Source organism: Muscardinus avellanarius, assembly GCF_963383645.1.
Source record: "Muscardinus avellanarius genome assembly, chromosome: 12".
Lineage (NCBI taxonomy): Eukaryota > Metazoa > Chordata > Mammalia > Rodentia > Gliridae > Muscardinus > Muscardinus avellanarius.
The window spans coordinates 56,418,350-56,440,293 of NC_137798.1; the positions used below are offsets into that span (position 1 = coordinate 56,418,350).

At 43.3% G+C, this 21,944-nt stretch overlaps 1 protein-coding gene across 25 annotated transcripts in view; it reads right to left on the minus strand.

Moving 5' to 3' along the window:
* Positions 1-21,944, minus strand: part of TRIM9 (tripartite motif containing 9) — a gene marked incomplete at both ends in the record, with an annotated part of 113,098 nt that overhangs the window by 43,239 nt on the left and 47,915 nt on the right. For 21 of the 25 annotated variants that reach the window (XM_080707766.1, XM_080707767.1, XM_080707770.1 and 18 more), the window contains 2 exons: positions 10,165-10,287; positions 13,474-13,569. The exons of 3 other annotated variants lie outside the window; for them this stretch is intronic. In XM_080707766.1, the coding sequence (XP_080563892.1) occupies positions 10,165-10,287; positions 13,474-13,569 (219 nt within the window). The remainder of the gene's footprint in view (positions 1-10,164; positions 10,288-13,473; positions 13,570-21,944) is intronic. One more of the 25 variants, XM_080707762.1, reaches the window with a different exon arrangement.

Sequence of the window (21,944 nt, forward strand, 5' to 3'; positions counted from 1 at the left end):
CACCATTCCCTAAGTTTCTGGCTTTCAGTGGCACAGTCCCTAAAATTGATTTTACTCTGTCTTTTTGTTATTCTACATGATCACAATAGACTGTGATAAAATCACTGCTAAAAATTAAACTGTGGGGTCCCTAAGGGCAGCATTTTTGGTTGCATTGTCATTGACTTCCAGTTTCTGAAAAAATTGAACAAGACTTCCCACTCTATGGAAATCAGCCAGGTAATTAGATCTTTTAAGAATGATTTTTTTCTCTCGCTGAGTATCTTCTATCAGCTCTTTGACTTGCTACCCTCTTCAACCTGTGCTATTCCTTCATTTTATTAGTATTACCTTTACATTTGTGCATTTTATGGAGAACAGTTCTGGGAAGCCAGGGAGTGTCATTTTGCCTTGGGTACACATTTCTGAGCTTTGGCTCTGGTGTCCCGGGGAACCTCTTGGCACTGTTTGCAGCTGGCTGGACTCAAGAGCTCCGTTTCTTGAGAACTGTGTGGGTGTCAGGAATGACACAAATGGGTTTTTGGAGAACATACTTTCTGCATTCATCCCCACTAAAGCCCAAGTCAGCGTCTACAGGACAGTGAGTTAATCTCTGAAATTATGGACAAATTTCAGAGAGGGCTTTCATAATTTTATCAGCAGAGCCACCATCTGTTCTGGATGGCAAATGTCTAATGACCATTAGAATCATTTTATTTTGTTAAGAGGCAAACTTATAAATTCCATTGTGGCTCTTTAGATTTTCCTTAATTTTTTATCATGAATAAATTTTTATCATAACACTGACTCCCATTATGAGATCTAGAGGGATAGCACTTATAAATTATTAGTGTAAGCAAATGCTAACATTCTCTCTCTCTCTCTCTCTCTCTCTCTCTCTCTCTCTTCTCTTTCTCTCTCTCTCTCTCTCTCAGTGGTACTGGGGTTCCTGGAAGCCCTTCTACCTCCGGGCTACACTCCCATGGGCTACACTCCCATACCTATTTTTTAATACTTTTTTTTTTTAATGTGGAAACAGGGTCTCTTAAGCCAGCGCGGCTGGCTTCAAACCTGCACGATCCTCCTGTCTCTGCCTCCCAAGCGCGGGGATTACAAGCGTGCGCCACCACGCCCGGCACATTCTCTCTCTTGTTTCAAAAAATTCTTTCCTTAATATAATCTATGCCAGTCCCTCCCCCCTCGCTTTCTTTCCTCCACCTTTATTTTTTGTACTGGGAATTAAACTCAGGGTCATTCTACCTCTGAACTGTATTCTCGACCCTTTTCATTTTTTAAATTTTGAAACAGGGTGTTGCAGAATTACTGAGGCTGCCCTAACACTACTGAGATTACAGATGTACCTCCATGCTCAATTTATAGTCTACGCCTGTTTTTTAGTGTATGTGGTACTGGGGATTGAAGCCAGGGGCCTTTTACCTCTGAGCTACACCCCCAGCCCTATTTTTAAATTATTATTGTTGTTGTTGTTGTTGTTGTTGTTGTTGCGGGTCTGGGGATGGAACCCAGGGGCATTCAACCTCTAAACTACACCCCCTTCCCTACCTTTTAATTCTTTATTTTGAAACAGGGTCTCACTAAATGAGGAGGGCCTCACTAAGTAGCTGAGGCTGTCCGCGAACCACAACCCTCCGGTCTTAGCCTCCCAAATGCTGGGATTACAAATGTGTTCCATCATGCCCAGCTCTTTATTCTTTATTTTAAAACAGGGTCTCACTAAGTTGTGGAGGACCTCAGTAAGTAGCTGCAGCTGGCTGTGAACCTGCAATCCTCCTTGTCTCAGCCTCCCAAGTACTCTAATTACAAGCGTGTACCACCACACCTGGCCTAATCTATGCCCTTCTATTACCATTTAAAATAATTCCCCTCTGCATAAGGTAATCCTTTTTGCTTGCTTGTTACTATTTAAGGCACACATACTTTTTTTATACATAAAATACTAATTTATTTTTTATACTTTTTAAATTTATTTTTTTCTTTCATGGGTGCATTGCAATCATACACCTCGATGGAGTTCAGAGTGATAGACACATTCATGAACATGGGACCCGGTGAGCCCTCCCCAGTTCCCACCCCATCTCCTCTCCCTCTCCGCCTTCCCATGCTCGACACAGTGATGGCATCGATGAGTTTGGGCACTTATACTTTTAAGATGAAAGCTTGAAGGATTTGTTCTCCACCGGTGTTTTCAGTTGACTGAGGAGTTTTTACCTGTCCCACCTTGTCCTGAAGCACTCTGACCAGCTGAAGCCTTGAGCCAACTCATGTGTGAGTTCAAGGTGAAGTGCTGGGCTGTTAGATTCCTTTGGCAAACTAAAGACTCCTATTTTTTTCTTCTAGCAGCCTCTTATCCACTATATTATTGTTACATTCACTCTAATGCAGAGGAATTTAAATCAAGGGATTAAATCAATTTAATTACAAGTGTCCTATATGCCAGTATTTTCCAACAGGGTTTCAGGAAAGTATCTTTTACTATTTTCTTGATATGTTCCTTGCTATGAGTATTTTATTTAGCTGCGTTGGCAACTAATTAATTGCCAAGGCAAGTTTGAAGCTTTGAGATTTTTTATCAAGAAAAGTATCATCTGGGCCTACTAAATAAATAAAACAAGCACCTGTTTTGAGGAAGACTTGAGACTTTTCGCAGCAAAGCTGTGAACGTTCTATTCCAGAAGTGTGAATGCCACCACAAGCCTCATCCACAAACATTGGCTGGAATGTGCAAAGCATGGTGTTAGCGGAGAACACTGTATCCTTGTGCAGAGAAGCTAATGAAGGAAGAAATACAAGCCACTGGGAGGAATAAGTATGTCGGTACAGTGCCTCCCCCACAGGGAACATTTCCCCTGATGGTGGGCTGCAGCTAAAGTGATGCTCTGTGGTGTTTTGTAGGAATGTGAGCTACAGAAAATTAGAGTGGATTATTCCATCATCTTCAGAGTGTAAGTCAGGTGTCTTCTGAGGTACACAAAATCTGGGAGTAGGTGAAGGTTTTTTTTTTTTTAATTTTTTTTCTTTTTTGGCACTGGGGATGGAACCCAAGGGCTTTCTACCTCTGGGCTACACTTCCAGACCTATTTTATATTTTATTTGGAAACAAGGTCTCACTAAGTTGCTGAGAGCCTCACTAAGTAGCTGAGGCTGGCTTCGAACCCGTGCGACCCTCCTGGCTCAGCCTCCAAAGTATTGGGATTATAAGTGTGTGCCACCATGCCCGGCTTTGGTGAAGGGTTTTAAAGAGGTTCTGAGCTGGGCATGGAGGTGCATACCTGTAATTTCAGTACTTGGAAAGCTGAGACAGGAGGATCGTAGGTTCAAGGCCAGCTGCAAAACTGTAGTAAGATTTTCAGTAACCTAGTAATAGACACTGTTTCTAAACAAAAGATCAAAAAGAGCTAGGGGTGTAGCTCAAATGTTGAATGTCCCTGCACTACACACAAAACAACAGAAGTTCTGAGACTGCTCTTCATTAATATTTCCAGAGTGGCTTGGGGTGCTTAAGGGTATGTCCCCTAACCTGGAGGAGCCCCAGCTCTGAGTGTGGTAGCTTGCTGGAAATTCTATGGGGACCCTCAGTGCTCTCTCCCACACAGACAGTGGGAAGCAGAGGACAGCAGAATGTGCCAAATGAAACTATAAAGGGAATTCCTTAATAATGCTGGACTTTTATCAGACATTATTGTGTTAAACGATTAGAGTTGGCCCCTATCAACTTCTGCTGAGGGTAGATGGAGAGTTAAATTCCAGGTGCCCAATTTTTTCCACTGTCTTCATTCTAATGGACTAGCCAGATTCTGCCATTGGTTTTATTGAGATTAGGCTTAATTTAGATGCAGTATTTTTTTTCTTTCTAGCAATGGCTATAGCCAGTCGAATCATATCTAATTATTTTAAGGTTCTTTGTGAGCTTGATCAGATTTTCTCTGTCTCATCCCTGAAATCAGAGGGTCATCTGCCTATGAGAAAGCAGTGGCAAAATAGCTAAAGTCAGCAGTTTCACAAGCTAATAATATTCATAATGGAAACTTGTATTCTTTTTTTTTTTTTTTTGGTGGTACTGGGGTTCCTGGAAGCCCTTCTACCTCCGGGCTACACTCCCAGACCTATTTTTACATTTTCATTTTGGAAACAGGGTCTCCTGAGCCAGCGCGCGTGGCTGGCTTCGAACCTGCGTGATCCTCCTGTCTCCGCCTCCCAAGTGCAGGGATTACAAGCGTGCGCCACCATGCCCGGCAAAACTTGTATTCTTAATGCTGTAGCCATATAACTGTTTGCAAACATAATGGGAACTTAACAGGCCATACAATGGTAAATGATAAAAGTAATGATAATGACTCTAACACTTCAGAATGAAGTGTTCCACACACAGCTACATGTGTAGCCCATGGAGGCAATCCGTAAATACAAGAGTGCTGTGACTCCGTAAGCTTATCATTATCTCTCAGTGTCCTCACTGAATAATTTTTTGATATGTAAAATGTATCAGTTTAGATTTGATTTTTTTCTCAGAATAATTGTGAATAACCATAACATTTTTTTAGAGGATCTCAGAGTTGAAAGGTAACCAAGGTAATATGTATTGCCTGTGGTATTCAGTATTTCAATTAATTCTACAATACTGGAGAAAGAACCAATAAGATGATTCTTGAATTATTTCAAATTATGAATGTAGCATAAACAAAAATAATTTCCCAAGTATTACTTTGAGCTTACAAAAAGATAATTTTATGTTAATTTTCTGAAAAACAAAATATCTCTAATTATACATTGTGTGTGTGTATGTGTGTGTGTGTGTGTGTGTGTGTGTGTGTGTGTGTGTGTGTATATGTGTGTGGCACCGGGGATTGAACCCAGATGTACTCTACCTCTGAACTACACCCCCAGCCCGAGTTTTATTTCTTATTTGGAAACAGGGTCTCACTAAGTTATGGAGGGCCAGCTGAGGCTGGCTGAGAACCTGCGATCCTCCTGTCTCAGCCTCCCAAGTACTGGGATTACAAGCGTTTGCCACCATGCTTGGCTCTAATTACACATTTTAATGTTGTCACAGACTCCTCATGAAGATCACAGAGAATGAGAGAATTTTAGGACCTTGTTCAGCTAAACCTAGAAGGGAGTTTAGCACAACATAAGGGTAGAAAATCTGGGGATTTAGCTTACTTTGGTGGCCACTGGGATATTGCCTAACTAATTCTAAATATGTTCTAGTAATATTTCTTAGAAGCTCAAAAATATTCTTCCTTCCGGTATCTTTCTGATACTGTGTTAGTTCGTTATGTCCTGAAAATAGATATGTGGCTCCCAGCTTTCTTTTCAATCTACAGAATCATATTACTGTGATTTTAATTTTAAACAGGATTCCTAAAATATGACCACATCCGCATATGTCTCAAAGCCTTTCTGCCCTTTTTAGCTTTTAATAACTCCCCAAACTTTGTGAACTACTTTATAGAATGATCTGTGATAACCCCAGGCTACTGAAGAATCTCCTGGGTTCAGAGATGACACCAGTGTACAGGCTAACTCGCCTCTCTGAACTATAGAATCATGGAAAACAACAAGCCCTGGAAACACTTCTTTGGTGTGTTGAATGAAACTTTATTTCCAATTATTCTTTCTCAGCGGTAGCAATAATATTTTATATTTATTGAGTGCTATGCTAAGTGATTTATGATGACGTATGAGATGAAAATAATACTATTTCTAGCCATATTTGACAAACATAAAAGAAGCAGAGCCATAAAATGGCTCAATGTTAGAAGCCTAATAAACATTAAAGTGCAATCTCTCACCCCAGTGTCTATGACACAGAAGCTGGGAACCCTCCCCACTCAGCTCCATCTTGCCTCAGGACCCGAACCATTAAATCTGTCCGAGCAGTCGGTGCTTTCAGAGAGGGACATGAGCAGGTTACAAAGACTGTGTAAATACACACTTGGTTTCCAGCCTCCATCCCTCGCCTTTTGAATTACTCAAAGAGAGAAAGTTGCCAGAAAAATACACCCACCACTCAGTTCCTTCTTTGTCAGGAAAAAAAACCCCAAAAAACAAAAAACAAAAAAAACAGCCCCCCAGAGAACAGAGTCAACAGGAAGTGGAAGCACAGTGAGGTATGGGTTAGCCAACAAAGACAGAAAGAAGCACTGTGCTTGGCAAGCCATGTCTATAAAAGGCCAGTCTTTTCTCACACATCTCAGCAGCAACAAAAGTGTCAAGAAAGAGAAAAGGCAGCGGACAAAAGAAGAGGGAGGGAGATGTGGAGGCCGGTATCAGTAGTCATGGCTGCGGTGGCACTGGCAGCTGTTTTTAGAAGCAGTGACTGATACAGGCGGCTGAAAGCAGTAGATAAATAAATCGCTCCAGACAGAAGACAGAACAGTTTTGCTGCCGTGGGGGACAACTGGCCACCTGTCTCTCCTTTCTGCAGGTCTGGGGCAGGGAACTCTGGCAGGGCCAGGGTAGAATGAGGGCAGGCACCTCTGCTCTGTAGCCTTGTGGCCTCAGCAAGCTCTACCTGGGCAGCCCACTCTGCACAGATGGACTGTCAAGCGGGGGAAAGAGGACATAGTCACAGGACGCGGAGGCGCCAAGAGCAGTTAGAGCCATTCCTGTGAATCGACATCTGCGCCCAGCACGGTCCCCAGCTCCTTTTCACTTGGTCCTGCTCTGCAGAGGCAGCACTCAGCAGGGGTCCCTGGGAGCTTTGCCTACCCCTCTCCCATTCTTCCATGTGGTCAAATGATGCTTTCTTAATCTTTGATTCCCTCTTCCATCCGGATTGCTGTCCTTGCATTTCTCCTAGATAGGAAACCTGGAGCTGCCACTAGAGTTGGTAGGTGACTTGTCACAAGCCGTTCATCATGTTCTGTCTAAAGGTGCCAGAAGGTGTTTGCAGTGTTCCATAAAAGAGATTTCCATTGAGAAAAAGTTTAAATTTTATGGCTTGATCTTTAAGTGGTTACTCTGCTATGTAACAGGGAAAATTCCAGCTATCCAATTTGTTTTCCAAACACATTTACAGTTTTGTTTTATATAGCTCTATGTGATTCTAGTGATACTTTGAGGATTGCTAGTACAATAAAATGTATTTGTCTTTGAAGGATGCTAAGATGAATGACTATTGTGACAATTTTTAGTTATGTTGGAGCAGGAGATGGAAACAGAAAATATTCCTCTGTCTTCAGCACTAGCTGGATGGAGCAAGACCGCAGCACATCCTGTGCTAATCACTTTCTTCTGCTCTGACAGCTCTGCAGAGTCCTTCAGGCAAGAAGGCAGAGATCACTAAGACATGCCTCCTGCAGTTCAGGCCACCTGATGCCAGCATTTCCAAGGGGTGCCCTGTGGCCCTCTTGGCTGCAGGTAATTTTGTCCTCCAGGACGACTTCTATGGCCCTGGCTACCTCTTTCCTGCAAACCTGCTCTTTCCTGGAAACTACCTCTGTTGGAGACATTTCTGGGTATGACTCATCTCTTCTACTGAATTTATAAGCTCCATGAGGGCAGGACTCACCCAGAGTCACCTCTGTGTCCCTCCCTCCCTCTGGGCTCCTGCCCAGCGCTCAGCTCCTTGCAGGTGAGCATTATGTACTAGCTGATTGGTGGAAAGCCTGGGGAAATGTCTGCTCTCTGCACTGTATGTCACTGGCCCACCAGCCAGAAGCAACAGAGTGCATGGTTCAGATGCTGGGCTCTGTGGCTGGGTTACCAGTGATCAAGTTCTGGCGCCTTGGGCCAGTTCTTAATATCATGGTGCTGTTGTTTCCTCTTGTCCAGAAGGGGAGAAACAGTAATACTGGCCTCACTCAGCTCTTGTGAGGGACGACTGACTTGATCTCCAGTAGCACAATCTGCGTGGTGTTGCCTCAAAGAAAGTGTTTCTAAACTTTAGCTGTTGCTATTATTAAAGCCAAGACTTGATCACCAAGGAAACCCATGCTGTGTTGTTGTCTGAGCAACTGCAGAATTACATTTAATAGCATTTCCAGATTTAATTCAGATGAAAAACCTAGTGATTAGGAAAAAAAAAAACTGGTGATAGAAAAAAATCATTCAGACCTATTCATCTTGGATGGAAATGCTGATGAAATAGAATCATTTCCCAGATTGTTGCGGGCAAACCTGTAAGACTAATACCACATGATAAAACTTTCAGAGAACTCTTTGGGCATAAAATATTAGTGCCTTCAATACTGCCCTTAGTGTTGTCCCCCATTTTAGGAATCAGCACACATGTGGCCATAGAGCATAGTTCAGTGGCCCTGTAAGGAATTCAAAAGCAAATAACTTAATCATGGGCACTGTAAGACAGGGGCCTGGTAACTAAGGATCTGGAGAGAGGCATCTCACCGAGACTCCCATCTTTGGCCCTCTGTGGATTATGCACACCCAGGCCAAGATGTGTGCCTCGTAGGAAAGCCCACGGCCTTCTTGTTACCTTCGGTTCCTGTGGAAGCCTCCACGTGGCTATGGTTGGTGTGCTTGCCCCTCAGAAGCTTGAGTTCATTCTAAGATGAACCTGAAAGGGTTCTGGAAGGAGCATTAGGATGAAGAGCCTTTGTTTTCTGGGACTCTTTAAATATTAGAGTCCCAGGTGCTTTTCTTCCAAAACTTGTAGTTCATATTCCAATTCCGAGATAAGTAATTTTCTTTATCCAGAAATCCACTTTGCCTCTTCTTGGTCAACATGTGCTGCTGCAGTATCAGCAACATTGAAGGAGTCATAGCACTGATAAGCAGGGCCCCATCCCCAGAGTGGCAGTCAGGCAGCTCACAAAGGCAGAGGAGAAAGGTTTCTATTCCCACCACACCACTGTCCAGATGTCGGGGAAGAAGCAGGCATGTGGATCTGAGTATGTTTTGAGAAGCTGCAGGTGGGGACTGCAGGAGGGAGACTTAGAGAGGGAAGCTACATTGGGGATCTTGTTCACCTTTGAGTGAGCTGTGCTGTGAAGCTTGCCTGGGGAAATGTTTTTCTTTATTATACCTCCTGGCTCACTGACTTAAAGGCAGAGCTCTGTGGGTCTCGGGGTCCTGGTAGAAGAGGGAGGGCACGTATTAATGACTGGTGACACTGCTGCTCAGGGCTCAGCACTGCCGGTCCTGTAGTAGGTTATGCCCAGGTCTTGTGTCCCATTTAGTAAATGAACACATTTCTGTCACCCAGCTTAGCTCCAGATCTTGAGAGCAGTGTTCTTTCATTTCTTCATTCTTGAAACTCTTCCTTGGTGGACCCACTGGAACTCCCTTCTTTAGAAATGGGGGCTGCTCTCGATCCCCAGGGACTAGTGCTTGTTCTAAGCCTGCTCAGTGATAACCTGCCTCTTACAGAGCCGTTGACCCACCGCTAGTTTCCGGAGCTGTCCACTCGTTGCTGCCCAGGGTTGAACCTTCTGATGCTGGGAGCCTTTGGTCAGACCTCCACCTTCTTCCACCCCAATCCCTGGCCATCACTGCGCACCCTCTGCCCACTGCTCACTGGGGGCCAGCCTGAGCTTGCTGACCACTCTTGGCCCTCAGCTGGCTGCCCACAGCTGGATTACCTTCAGCTTCTCTTGCCTTCTACAACCCTTCCTCTAACTCCTTATTGTTCCTTGTCACTGGGGCGATAGTGGGAGGTCCCTAGGAGGGCCAGCTCTGCCAACAGGGCCCCAGACTTGTAATCAATCCAGCTCACTGTGCGGAAACAGAGTCTCTACTGCTGTGTAATTGCCAAGTTTACTTTAGAAACCAAGACAAAATTTATTTGTTTTCTAGACAGTAAAGATTCCATTTCCCCACTCAAAAAATATGTTTTTACCTCTGTCTAACATTATCTAAAATTTTAACTACCATCCCTGTACTCACTATCCCCTTGGCCTGCCTTTTCCCCCACCTTAGCACTTTTTATTAACAGGACTGCATATCTTACTTACCTATTTTACTTACTGTTTATCCCTCCTGGTAGAATATAGGCTCCATGAAGGTGGAAATTTTAACATGGTTTATTATACTGGCCCAGAGGACTCAGTCAACAAACTTGGGTTAGGAAGATGAAGGCGTGGGTGGTGAGTGAGGGGCTGTGCCCACCTCTTTGGCCGGCCCCAGGCGGCAGGCCTCGTGCTCCTGTCCTGGACAGGAGCCTCCCCGCTGTGCATCATGGCTGGGCAGCCTGGCGTCTCTCACCTTCAGTTTGTGCTCATGCTCCTTGTTGACTCTGGCCAGCAGCTGGGCTTTCCTCCTGTTGAGGGCGTCGATAAGGGCGTCACACTGGGCCACCAGGCAGGCCTCGAACTCCACGCTGTTCTCCTGAGTGAGAGAGTACATTGCTCAGACCCAAGGCACCGGGAGCCTCCGACTGCCAGAGGAGAGAGTTCTCCCGTCCACGTGTGGGGTATACAGCCCCACTGAAGGGAACAGAAAGGGACTCTGTCCACAAAGCACAATTAGTATATTTTAAAAAAATAACTGGATAAACTTTATTCAGTTGATGGTAGTGTCTTGTTTTAAATTCAGATGGAAAAACGCATTTTATTACTTAAATTCACCTTTAGCAAAAGGAAATCAGCTCCGTGATTTGAATTATAGTAAGATAAAACTCTGATGTAGGTAAAGTGGCATGTGAGTCCCTCAGAGCTGCATGTGATCAGCAACCAGGAGGCAACCAGCTGGCGACCAGGCAGTGGGTACAGCTGAGGCAGGAGAAAGAGGGAATCACTAAATTCAGCAGAAGAAAGAAGAAAAGCCATCTGGGAGTGGTGGCATTTGGGAAACTGAGACAGGAGGATCGAAGATTCAGCCTCAACAATGTAGTGAGGCCATTTGCAACTTAGTGAGACCCTGTTTCAAAATAAAGAATAAAACGGAGTTGGGGGTATACCCCAGAGGCAGGAGGCTCCTGGGTTCAATCCCCAGTACCACAAAAAATTAATTAATTAATTAAAAAAGAAGACAAGTCAACAATGGTCTTCAGTAGTATATAATAATCGAATGACAATGGAAATATGTAAGATATAAATACTTCTCATTTAGGAAAGCAATAATGCAGAGCAGTCAATGTTTGTAGCAGGCATTATCTTGCTGTAAAAATCAGATATGAGCCAACATATCTGGAATAATAATTATGTACTAAATGAATTATGACTTCTTCATGGTGTTTAAATTAAATGTGGGATATAAAGTTTTTACATGATTTAAATCTACACTTTTTTTTTTTTTTGTGGGTTTGGGGAGCTACATCCCCTGCCCTATTTTTTAAATTTTTATTTTGAAACAGTGTCTCACTAAGTTGCAGAGGGCCTCACTAAATAGCTGAGATTGTCCATGAACCGTGATCCTCCGGTCTCAGCCTCCCGAATGCTGGAATAACAAGTGTGCACCACCATGCCTGGCTACACTTATTTTTCATTTAAGCAATTATCTCACTAAATTATTGACATTTATTAAAGATTATATATATATATATATATATATATATATATATATATTTTTTTTTTTTTTTTTGCGGCACTGGGGATGGAACCCAGGGGCATTGTACTTCTGAGCCACACCCCCAGCCCTATTTTTCAGTTTGTTTGTTTGTTTGTTTGTTTATTTATTTATTTTCCGGGTCTGGAGATGGAACCCAGGGGCTTTCTACCTCTGAGCTACACCCCCTGCCCTATTTTTATTCTTTATTTTGAAACAGGGTCTCATTAAGTTGCAGAGGGCCTCACTAAGTAGCTGAGGCTGTCTGCGAACCCCGATCCTCCTGTCTCAGCCTCCCAAATGCTGGGATTACAAGCGTGCGCCACCACGCCCGGCTAGTCTTTTTATTTTTGAAACAGGGTCTCACTGAGTTGTGAAGGGCCTCCCTAAGTAGCTGAGGCTGCCTGTGAAGAGCGATCTTCCTGTTTTGGCCTCCCGAATGCTGGGATTATAAGCATGCGCCACCACACCCAGACCAAGATAATCTTTTAAATGAGTGATATATGCAATTTTAGTTCTTAAATCCTAATCTGAAAGTAGCCTATAATTGTTAGCAAATGAAAGCCAAGTACAAGTATATTGATAGCATTCAGAAAACAGTACCAAACTGGGTAAACTGTAAACTTTTGGGGACTAGCAAGGAAGAAACAGCTTAAGTTATCAAATTTTATTCCCAAAGCCAGGAAGAACTGTGTTCTTTATATAATCATCCACCAGTAGGTATTTGGCATCGTATACATTAATAGTTGCTTGAGCAGTGGCTCCTGTAGATGCTGCTTTGGCTTTCATGGCAATTGTACTTTGAGTTCTCCCAGAATGTCCTTGGAAACCATGACTTAAGAGCTCTCCATGCCCCATGCAGGGTAAGTGTGTGTGTGTGTGTGTGTGTGTGTGTGTGTGTGTGTGTGTGTGTGTGTGTGTTGGGGGGCAGGAGGAGAGGGGGGTTTCTTTTGAAGGCTCTGCCACCATTTTCTTGCGGAAAGAAAGCTTTGCTCTGATGAAGAGGCAAGACAGAGGCAAGCCTGGGGCTGTATATTTTCTGCCAGTAAAGCAAAGAAAGAACTGATTGATAAACTCCTTTGCTTTGAAAACAGAAGGAAGTGTACAAAACTGTTAGGTTGTGAGGAATCCAAGTTTTAACATAGGCATGCATGCCAAAAAAGGGCAAAGAAATCAGTGTGTAATGCTTTGAAAGGTTGGCTTATGTTTTTTGTTTTTTTTTTAAAGTCATTTTATTTCTGCCTTGGCGTGTTTTAAGTCTTAACCAGAAAGCCGATTTATGGGAGGCTGGAACTTAGGTTATTTCTGTGAGGCAAACCTTAAAACATCAGAATGGTAATCAGTGCAGAGGGTCATTATTTTAGTGTCTCATGCATTTTATGGCTTTTTCCTTTCAGCTATTGTAGAGGATTTATGAGTTCTTAAGTGCTGGCTCACCTGCTGGTCATTGTGTCCAGATAAAGAAATCTGAAATTATAGTTGCCAGGGAATTGTGCCTGGAAAATGTCCAAGTATGTGAGTAGAGGAAAAACATTACTATGGGATGATATGGAAGAACAAAGAAAGGAAGGAAGATAATAAAGAAAAGAAGAAAAAGAAAAGGAGAGAGAAAATGTGATTTGTTACTATTAAGCTATATTGACTCTAAGGTGTTTGGGGAACCTATAGTGTTTTAAAAACACAGTAATAACAACCTGAATTCTCAAGGAAATAGGCCTTTTTCTAAATACACAGTAGGGGAGAATCAGAACCTGGGTGTGGAAGATAGGAACCACTTGGAAAATGAGGCTCTGTTCCTGGCTTGTTTGAAGTTGGTCTGTGTGTGTGTGCGCGTGTGTGTGCGCGCGCGCGCGCGCGTGTGTGTGTGTGTGTGTGTGTGTGTGTGTGTGTGTGTGTACAAATAGAAGAGATAGGGCAGAAAGGAAACTAGGACTTTTCTCAAGTAAAAATAAAGGAGAAGAAACAAATTCCCACCATAAACTATGAGAGCTCATGGGGTTCGCTTCCTGTCCCCGGGGATGCCAGTACCTGGATCTGCTGGACCATGTTGCGCAGTTGCACCAGAAACTCCTTGGCCTCTTTGGCCCTGTCTGACAGCCCGTTCAGCGCCTGGGAGAGCTGGCTCTGCAGAGAGAAAGAAGGAGAATGAGCTGCAATCACACAGGGCCATGCAGAGTTGCTTTCCGAGTGAGAGATCCTGAGCCCGATTCCTTTTGTCTGGGGCTGGGCCACCAAGCTGACACTTGTACATGTGGATTCTGTAACAATGATGTGCAGACTCCTTCCACGGGCTCCTAAGCAGTTTCTCCTCTGGAGCAGTGAAAACTTCTGGGTTTGGCAGTCGAAGGCCCTCACCAGCTGATATCTACTCAGAATTTCCTCACCTCCTTAATTAATTAAGTAATCACTTATTTAAAGACTACTGTCTGCCAAGGATAATAAATCAAAAATAGTGCCTGGCATGGTGGTGCATGCCTGCAATTGCAGTACTAGGGAGGCTGAGATAAGAAGGTTACGAAGGATTACCTCAGCAACTTAGCAAGAGTAAAACCCAAAAATAAGTGGTTGGGGGTATATGTAGCTCAGAGGTTGAATGCCCTTGGACTCAATCCCCAGGCCCAAACAACAACAACAACAACAACAACAACAACAACAACAACAACAACAACAACAGCAGCAGCAGCAGCAACCAAAACAGTTGAGTTAGATAGTCTGATTATTATCGACATTACTATTACTTAGACTGAGAGATACTGGTCTGGGATAGGGTAGAATGCAGAGGGTCAAGAATAGGATGAAAGAGAAAAGATTAGGTTCTCATGTGGTGCTCTGGGACCATGTAAATGTAATGACAAGGACAAAAGACAGGATGTCAACCCCCCCGCCCCCCGCCCCATCCTCTCCCTCTCCCAGCAGAGCCCAGCGGCCCTAAACTGCTTTCCCTCTCAGGACACCCTAACCATACAGGAATGCAGTTCTGTTGGGAAGGCAATGTGTCCAGGTAAGCACTTGCTTTCCTCGTGTTACTGTCTTCTGGGGTGGCCACGACACGTGTGGCCGATCCGTGGAACCTCAGTGGACGTCTGCTGGAGTCTAAAGAGCCTGAGAAAGAGTTTGCTTTTGGGATGACATGGGACTGTGGCTGGTGCAGCCTCTCCCCTTTGGCTCCTGATTTTATGATGGATGTGGTGTCTTCTTGTTGGCATCAGAAGGCCCATGTGGAGGGGTAGAAGGTGGGCAGAGAAGGAGCCTGGGTCCTGATGGTGTCTCTGAGCAGCTGAGCCAGCACCTGCCGCCTCCCACTGCTCGACTTCTTGTTATGTGGGAGAAATAAACTCCAGCTTCAGTACTGGACTTTTCCATTGCTTGCAGTCATTAGCCTTGTAGTGGATACACAATCCCTTTTCCTAAAATCCTGGGCATGTCCTTCCAGTCTTCATACAGTGACAGGCTCCCTTTCCCATAATGCCTTCTATGAAAACTAAATCCTATTCTCCCGCTTTCCCGCACAATACCTTATCTACACTTTTTTTTCAGTAAAGAGACAGAATCTTAAAACTATGTCTCTTGCCGGGCATGGTGGTGCATGCTTGTAATCCCTGCGCTTGGGAGGCTGAGACAGGAGGATCGCGCAGGTTTGAAGCCAGCCTCAGCTGGCTTAAGAGACCCTGTTTCCAAATAAAATAAAAAGTAGGTCTGGGAGTGTAGCCCAGAGGTAGAAGGCCCCTGGATTCCATCCCCAATACCACACCCCCCAAAAAAACCCCAAAACCAAAAACCAAAACCAAAAAAAAAAAAAACCCCGATGTCTTTTGGTCCTGTGTATGTTTTCCTTTTTTTTTTTTTAACATTTTTTATTGGTGCATTGTATTCATATATCTTAATGGGATGCGAGATGGTGGAGACATATATCACACAACACCCAATTAGCCCTTACCCAGTTCCCACCCCACTCCCTTCCCCTCCCTCCTTCTCATGTGTGGCTTAGTGATTGGCATTAATATGTTTGCTAAAGTACATCATGTGCATTTGAGAATGTCCGTCTTCCCCCCTGCCTTAATAAATACAGAGTTGGGCTCTGACTTAAAAATATGCATGCCAAACGCTGTGAGGATCAATGTAAGAAAAAGCACAGACTTTGAAGGGGTTCAGATTCTGGCTCTGTTCCTTACTCAGTGTGACCTTGGGGAAGTCACCTCTGTCTGAATTACTCTGATGGAAACACAGGAACAGTAATCATACTTTGTATTTGGGTGTGTGTTTATTGCATTAATTTGTTTGAAACCTGCTAATAAAGGACAATGATTAAGGGAACTGGTCTAGACTCATAAAAGTTGCAAGTTTCTGTTTTACCTTTTCCACAAAATGAGAAGAATGATAATACTCTCGGGTGTTGCAGCTTTGCATGAGATATAAGTATGCATGAGATGATACATATTAATAGATGTTGGCTGCTATTAACTCTCATTTGTTTTCTTCATTCCTGCTCACACAAACACCTGCAGACCGCAGAGATCCAAAGCACAGATGTTTGGAACAGGATTTGTTAGAGAGTATATTTGATCACCCATACTTTGCTCAGACTGCAGGAGGGTAGACCAACACAACTCAGTAAGAAAAAGCACATGGTGAGCCTACAGTTGCAAAAAGTCTACTTGGTTTTTTATTACTGGGTCTCGGTTACACTACCATTTGGGGTAAATGTTTCTCAAGAACTATTTCCAGGAGCCCAGGAGACAAGGGAGAAAAAAAATCTCAATTATGAGGGCAGCGATAAAGTGTGGGACATTTCAAAGGATAATCTTTTTTTCATTGTTACTTTTAGAACTCATATCTCTATTTTTCTGAATGAGTACATTTTGCTGAGCTAACACTGTTTTTTTCCACTTTTGATTCTAACCTTTGCCTTAAAACCATGCTTGGAAGTTTGCGTATACAAGCCAAATTCATTTGGCTACATAGAAGTGAAGCTACCTGATTTCCTACAATCCAACCTTGCAATTATTATGTCTATATAATGTAAGTCAGACTTAATACCCATAAAGGTTTGTTGGCCAGGTGCTGTTATACATTTAAAAATTTTATTTAGGAGTAGACAAAGATTATTTAGTATTATATTTAGACAAAATCATGTATTATATATTTAGAAAAATATATAACAATATATTTTCTAAATATGTAATATAATAAATTTCTAAATATATATTTAATAACCTAAGTATATAGTTATCAGAAAAAATATTTAGTAGTAGACAAAGGCACTGGCTTCATTCAGGAATTTATATGGCAAAACCATAAGTGAGCTACGAAAGTCAATTTATTTCCAAATTTCCTCCCTTTGTGTCCCAGGGCCTTCCACCCAGCTAATGATTGCTGTGGCATTTGATAAACAACTGCATCTTAAGATAAAGATCTAGACACCATTCTCCTAAGCTTTGTCCACTTGTACAAACTGGACAGGAGACAATGAAAAGCCCTGGAAAGCTATTTATCAGTAGAAAAACACTCTTTTTGGTCAGGATTTATATGTGTATTGCTTGTATAGGACAGCCTTTTGATCACATTTATAAACTATAGCTGATGTAGAAGAACATTATTATTGATTGATCTGGTTTCCTAGAGACATTTAAATTCCTGGTCTGAACTCACAGAGATGCTTTGTATTCAGAACCACAGAGCAGCCCTGTACATTTACTGGCAGAGTGCTGAAGATGCAAATATGTAGCGTGTATTTTTGTTGTGGTGTCTTTGGCTGTACATGCAGTCATTAGAGGGAGAAAGATGCAGTGCTAAAAGCTTTCACCATGCCTACACAGTAGCATTCAGATTTTTCAGATACTTGTCTTCTGATATGCTGGGAAGGCATCTGAGAGTGAATGGGGGTGGGGAAATGACACAGCCCAGAAATGCAGGCTGGTTTCCAGGCAAGTTGCTCTAGGCTCAGAGCATGCTCAGAATAACCAAGGGCTCCCGGGAAGATGGCAAGTTGTTCCAGCTTGAAGGAGAGAAACAAAGAACTCTGCCTCCTTACTCCTTGCCCCCCGCCCCCCGTACTCCCAGCAGAGCCAGGCTCCCCTGGCCTCCCAGAGGAGTGATGCTCTGCAAGAGATCAGCAATTCAACCTAGAGCCAAGGTGGAGGATGTTCAGGATCCAGTTCCCAGGCTTATCACAGGGGACTGGAGTTCAATCCACCCTGATCAGCTCCTTACTTTGTATGCTTCTAGCCATGCTGCTGCTGAGCATGCCCAGACAGAAGACAGCATCTCCCTTCCTGTCTCCACTGTAAACATCATTCACTTGTCATTTTCCCCTCAATTCACTACTAATATTGGGTGAGGCTTCCTGTCTATCTGAGATCTGGTTACAGGCATAGGGCAGGCCAAAAAGGATCAACAAAAGAGTTGGTACAGAAGAAGTGAAGCAGCAAACATACAGTGCAGCTCACTGGCCCAGAAAACAACCCCGCTGCCTCCCCTGGTGCAGGGCCCTTTCCAATTCTCCTTCTACGTACTGCAAGCATAGCGGGATCCGTGAGCCAGAGCTTACCTGCCTCCTTTCCAGGTACCAAGGCAAACACCAAACACAGGGGAAGGTGGCAGTGATGCAAGGGGATTATGAAAGGACCCCAGGGAAATAACCTTTTTTCCCCCCTGAAGAAACGTTGATTTTTTGAGTCTCACTATATTACTGATATTATACAATGAAAAGAGTAAAAGCTAGACACTCTAATGTTGGTCATTGGTTGTGATCCAGGAACTCTGTGGGTACTTTAAATGTAAATACCAGTTAATTCCAGCCACCGCAGTGGGAATTGCAGAGGCTTGGAGAGGGTGTACCTAAGTTAAGGTGTTTCTACTCACATGGAAGAACTGGAACCCAAACCCTAGCATGATGCCTCAGTCATGCTCTTTGCTCCAGGATTCCAAAGAAGAATAAAAATGACCGAAGGTTTAAGCATGTAAAACCAGAGAAGGTGAGTGGATGGGGCTCATGAATGAATGATTGCAAGAGGATCTGATCATGCTTGACAGTCAGATAGTACATGAACACAGCCAGACTAGTTACCCTATGATGTTCAGTTTCTTTTTACTGCATAAAGGTGTGTGTGTGTGTGTGTGTGTGTGAATTTGAAAAAGACCACTGTCAAAGAAAGAGGCATTAATGGCAAAAAAGAATCAGCTTTAGATTGGGGGCCAGTGCTTGCTGCCTCATTATTGGCCTGAGATCTTGGGCAGAGACTGGGTCAAGCAGGGAATGGGATAACAAAGGAGAATTCACTGAGTAGTCAGTGCTTGGGAACCTTCAAGCTGAGCTGTCCAAGGGGCCCGATTCTCCTTCTAGTGAAAATTTCTATTCTTTCTGCTTGCACCCTTCCTGTCCCATGAAGGAATCTCACCTTGGGTTTTGCTGGTTCTGGAAGGTCTCGAATCCATATCAACCCCAGCTCACCAGGTAGTGGTGTAGGAATGCCCAGAGGTAAGGCTGCCCAGAGGTGCCAAACTATCTCTAAACCCAGCAGTGGCAGCTGGCTGGGAGTTGAAGCATGTGTAGTGTGTGTGTTAGTACGTGTGTATGTCTAAGTGTGAGTATGTAAGTTCATATATGCATATGTGAGGGAATGGGTAAAATTCTGTGGAGTGTATGTGGCTAGATATGCATGTGAGAATGTGGGTGTAAGAGTGTACAAGTGTGTAAGAATGTGTATACGTGTGATGTCTCATCAGTAGGGTACGGGAGGCCCCGGCTTTGGTGAGATTGGTGTGAGAGTGGTGTTAAGGGCAGAGGTTTGGTCCATTGAACTGCTGCATTGCTGTTCATTGGTTTTGACAACAATTCTATTCTTGCTCTAAATCTCTTCACACTCTCTGAGCCTCTCCTCACCTAGACTTCAGCCTCGGCCTATAAAGAACAAGTGCTGCCATCGTTTTTAATAGCTACGCCCTTAGAATGACCCCCAACCCCCTGAAAGTATCTAAGAAAAGTGAAATTTGCCAAGGAAGTTTGCTGTTTGTTCTAGCCAATCCTTAAGGCAAGCGTCCTGCTCCCAGTCTCCGTGGGAGGGGAGGAACCTAACTTCAGAAAGTGCCAGTTGGCACACGCAGATGAGTTTCCTATGGACTAACTTGCCCTTTCCGACTGTTCATCGTTTTTCACTTTTCTGACTCTACAGAGTCCCTGCTCACTCACGTCCTATTCCCACATTCTCCCTGTAAAAGACTCAGTTATCTCTGTACAAATCCAGGTTGAGTTCAGTTCATGCTGGACTCTTCTCTATTGCAATGTACATTATTTATTAGACTTTTTCTTACTACTTAACTTATGTTCGACTTTATCTTTGACAGTTATAACTGTGCTCTGACCTGGAAAGAGCTGGGGCAATCCTTGGGCCAGATGCTGAGTTGCCTTGAAAGATGAGTGAGGGAACTCATCTTTAAGATGCAAGGCCCCTGCCCAAGACGATGCATCTCTCATGTAGTAAACAAATCTCTCCATGTTCATCGGGAACCTGGCTCTGAGCTGTGTGGTAGGCTGGAAGAAGGATGAGTTTTCATTTAACACAGTTACCCGTAATACCCTTTCCCATTCTTCTCTGCTAGACCTGCATACACAAGCACACAAATATTCACAGCAAAGGCTAATGCACAGTGCCATTAACTTTTCTTTCCACAATAATTTAAGCATGAACGTGCAATTTTACTCACTTTTTAAACTATAAAAATGTACCAGAAACACCACTATTTTATCAGATAGTAGCAACTGAATCAGAGAGATAGGGTAATGGGGACCAATATGGTGTTAGAGTTGAGACAGTGAAATGAACTAGGGCTTAAATCCCAACATTTTACTGGTTGTATGATTATGGACACATTACCTGTCCAGAATCCTCTCTTTAAGAAGACTTAAGGCTATGCATCCTTCTCTCAGCTGCTGGGAGGTTACACTCGGTTGTAAAGAACTGTCTGGCTGAAGGCTCTGAACCTCTTTTAGGGGTAGCCCACAGCCAGTGTCTGGCTGGGGGCCCTTTCCTCATTTTGGGGACAATGATGAAGGACCATCCCCACTGCAGAACTCTGTACTGAATAATTACCCATACCTATGTAACCCTTCCAGAGTCTGCCTCCAGGGAACACAATAGGTCAGCTTCACCCTCTGTTCAATCTTGGTTTCCTCACATTCTTACAGGTCTGTCTGCCAAGAGCACTGAATAATTAGCCATACCTATGCAACCCTTCCAGAGTCTGCCTCCAGGGAACACAATCTAAAAAACTAAGCTTTGCCAGGCATGGTGGCACGTATCTGTAATCCCAGTACTTAGACGGATGAGACAGAAGGATCAGATCGCAAGTTCCAGGCCAGGCTCAGAAACTTTGCAAGACTCTGTTTCTAAGTGAAAAATAAAATTGGGCTGGGAGTGTAGCTCAGGGTTAGAATGCCTTTGATTCAATCCCAGTATAAAAAACAAAAAACAAAACCAACCAATAAACAAAAAAACTAAGCTTTAGTTTCCTTATCTGCAACATGGGAATAATAATAGTATATCATAGGACTATGATCAGGATTTTATGGAATCATGCATAAAAAGTTCTTCTACATTATTCCAGTCACACTGTAAGAATTTAACTTGTGATGTTGTTTCTATAAGAACAATATTAACAGGTACATATACAAGTCATTGGAACATTTTGGGATTTGGTCAATTCTAATTGCTCAAATGTTGGAGTAGGTTTTGGTATTGTTCACAACTCTTTGTCCCCTCTCCACCTCTGTCAGTGTCTGCTGTGCCTCTACAAGGGGAAGCATGTGTCCCACCTCACTGTCCTCCTTGGCTGTGTGACTTTTGTTAGACTAAAGAGACTCGCGATTTTCTGCCAGTTCTTTTTCTCTCCTCCGTGTCACACAAATCAATGGTGTACTGATAAACCATCTCTCAAGACAAGAAACAAACGAATACACCTAATTTTGATTTATAGTATTTGCCGATTTTTAAAGTATGAACACATAGTTGATTTTAAGCTTCCAACACAACATCAGTGACCATGGAGTTGGCAGAAGATATTAGTTCTCTTAAGCTGTAATATGTCAGGAGCCAACTCAGAATACCACTGGGCAAATCCCAAAGAGTAGCTGTGGGCCTCAGAATGAAAAGACAGGTAGAACAGAGCCACAGACTGCCTCCTGTCATATCACATGAGCGAGAAATAAACTTCTGTTAGATAAGCCACTGAGATGTTGGGAATTGTTACTGCAGTAGAATTGACCAATACAGATAGCAATTATCATTTGTCTCATGATTTATTAATTTAACCAATATTGATGGAACCATAACTATGAGACCCAGTAATTCATGCTAGGAAAACAATGATAAAGAAACTAGATACAATCCCTTCCTTTGAGAACCTCCACTGCTCTGAAATGGCCACCATTCATAGTTTAATACCGTGCATTTAAAAGTTTTCTCTTTCTCTAACACAGCTGAAGTCTAGGATATTCTAATAAC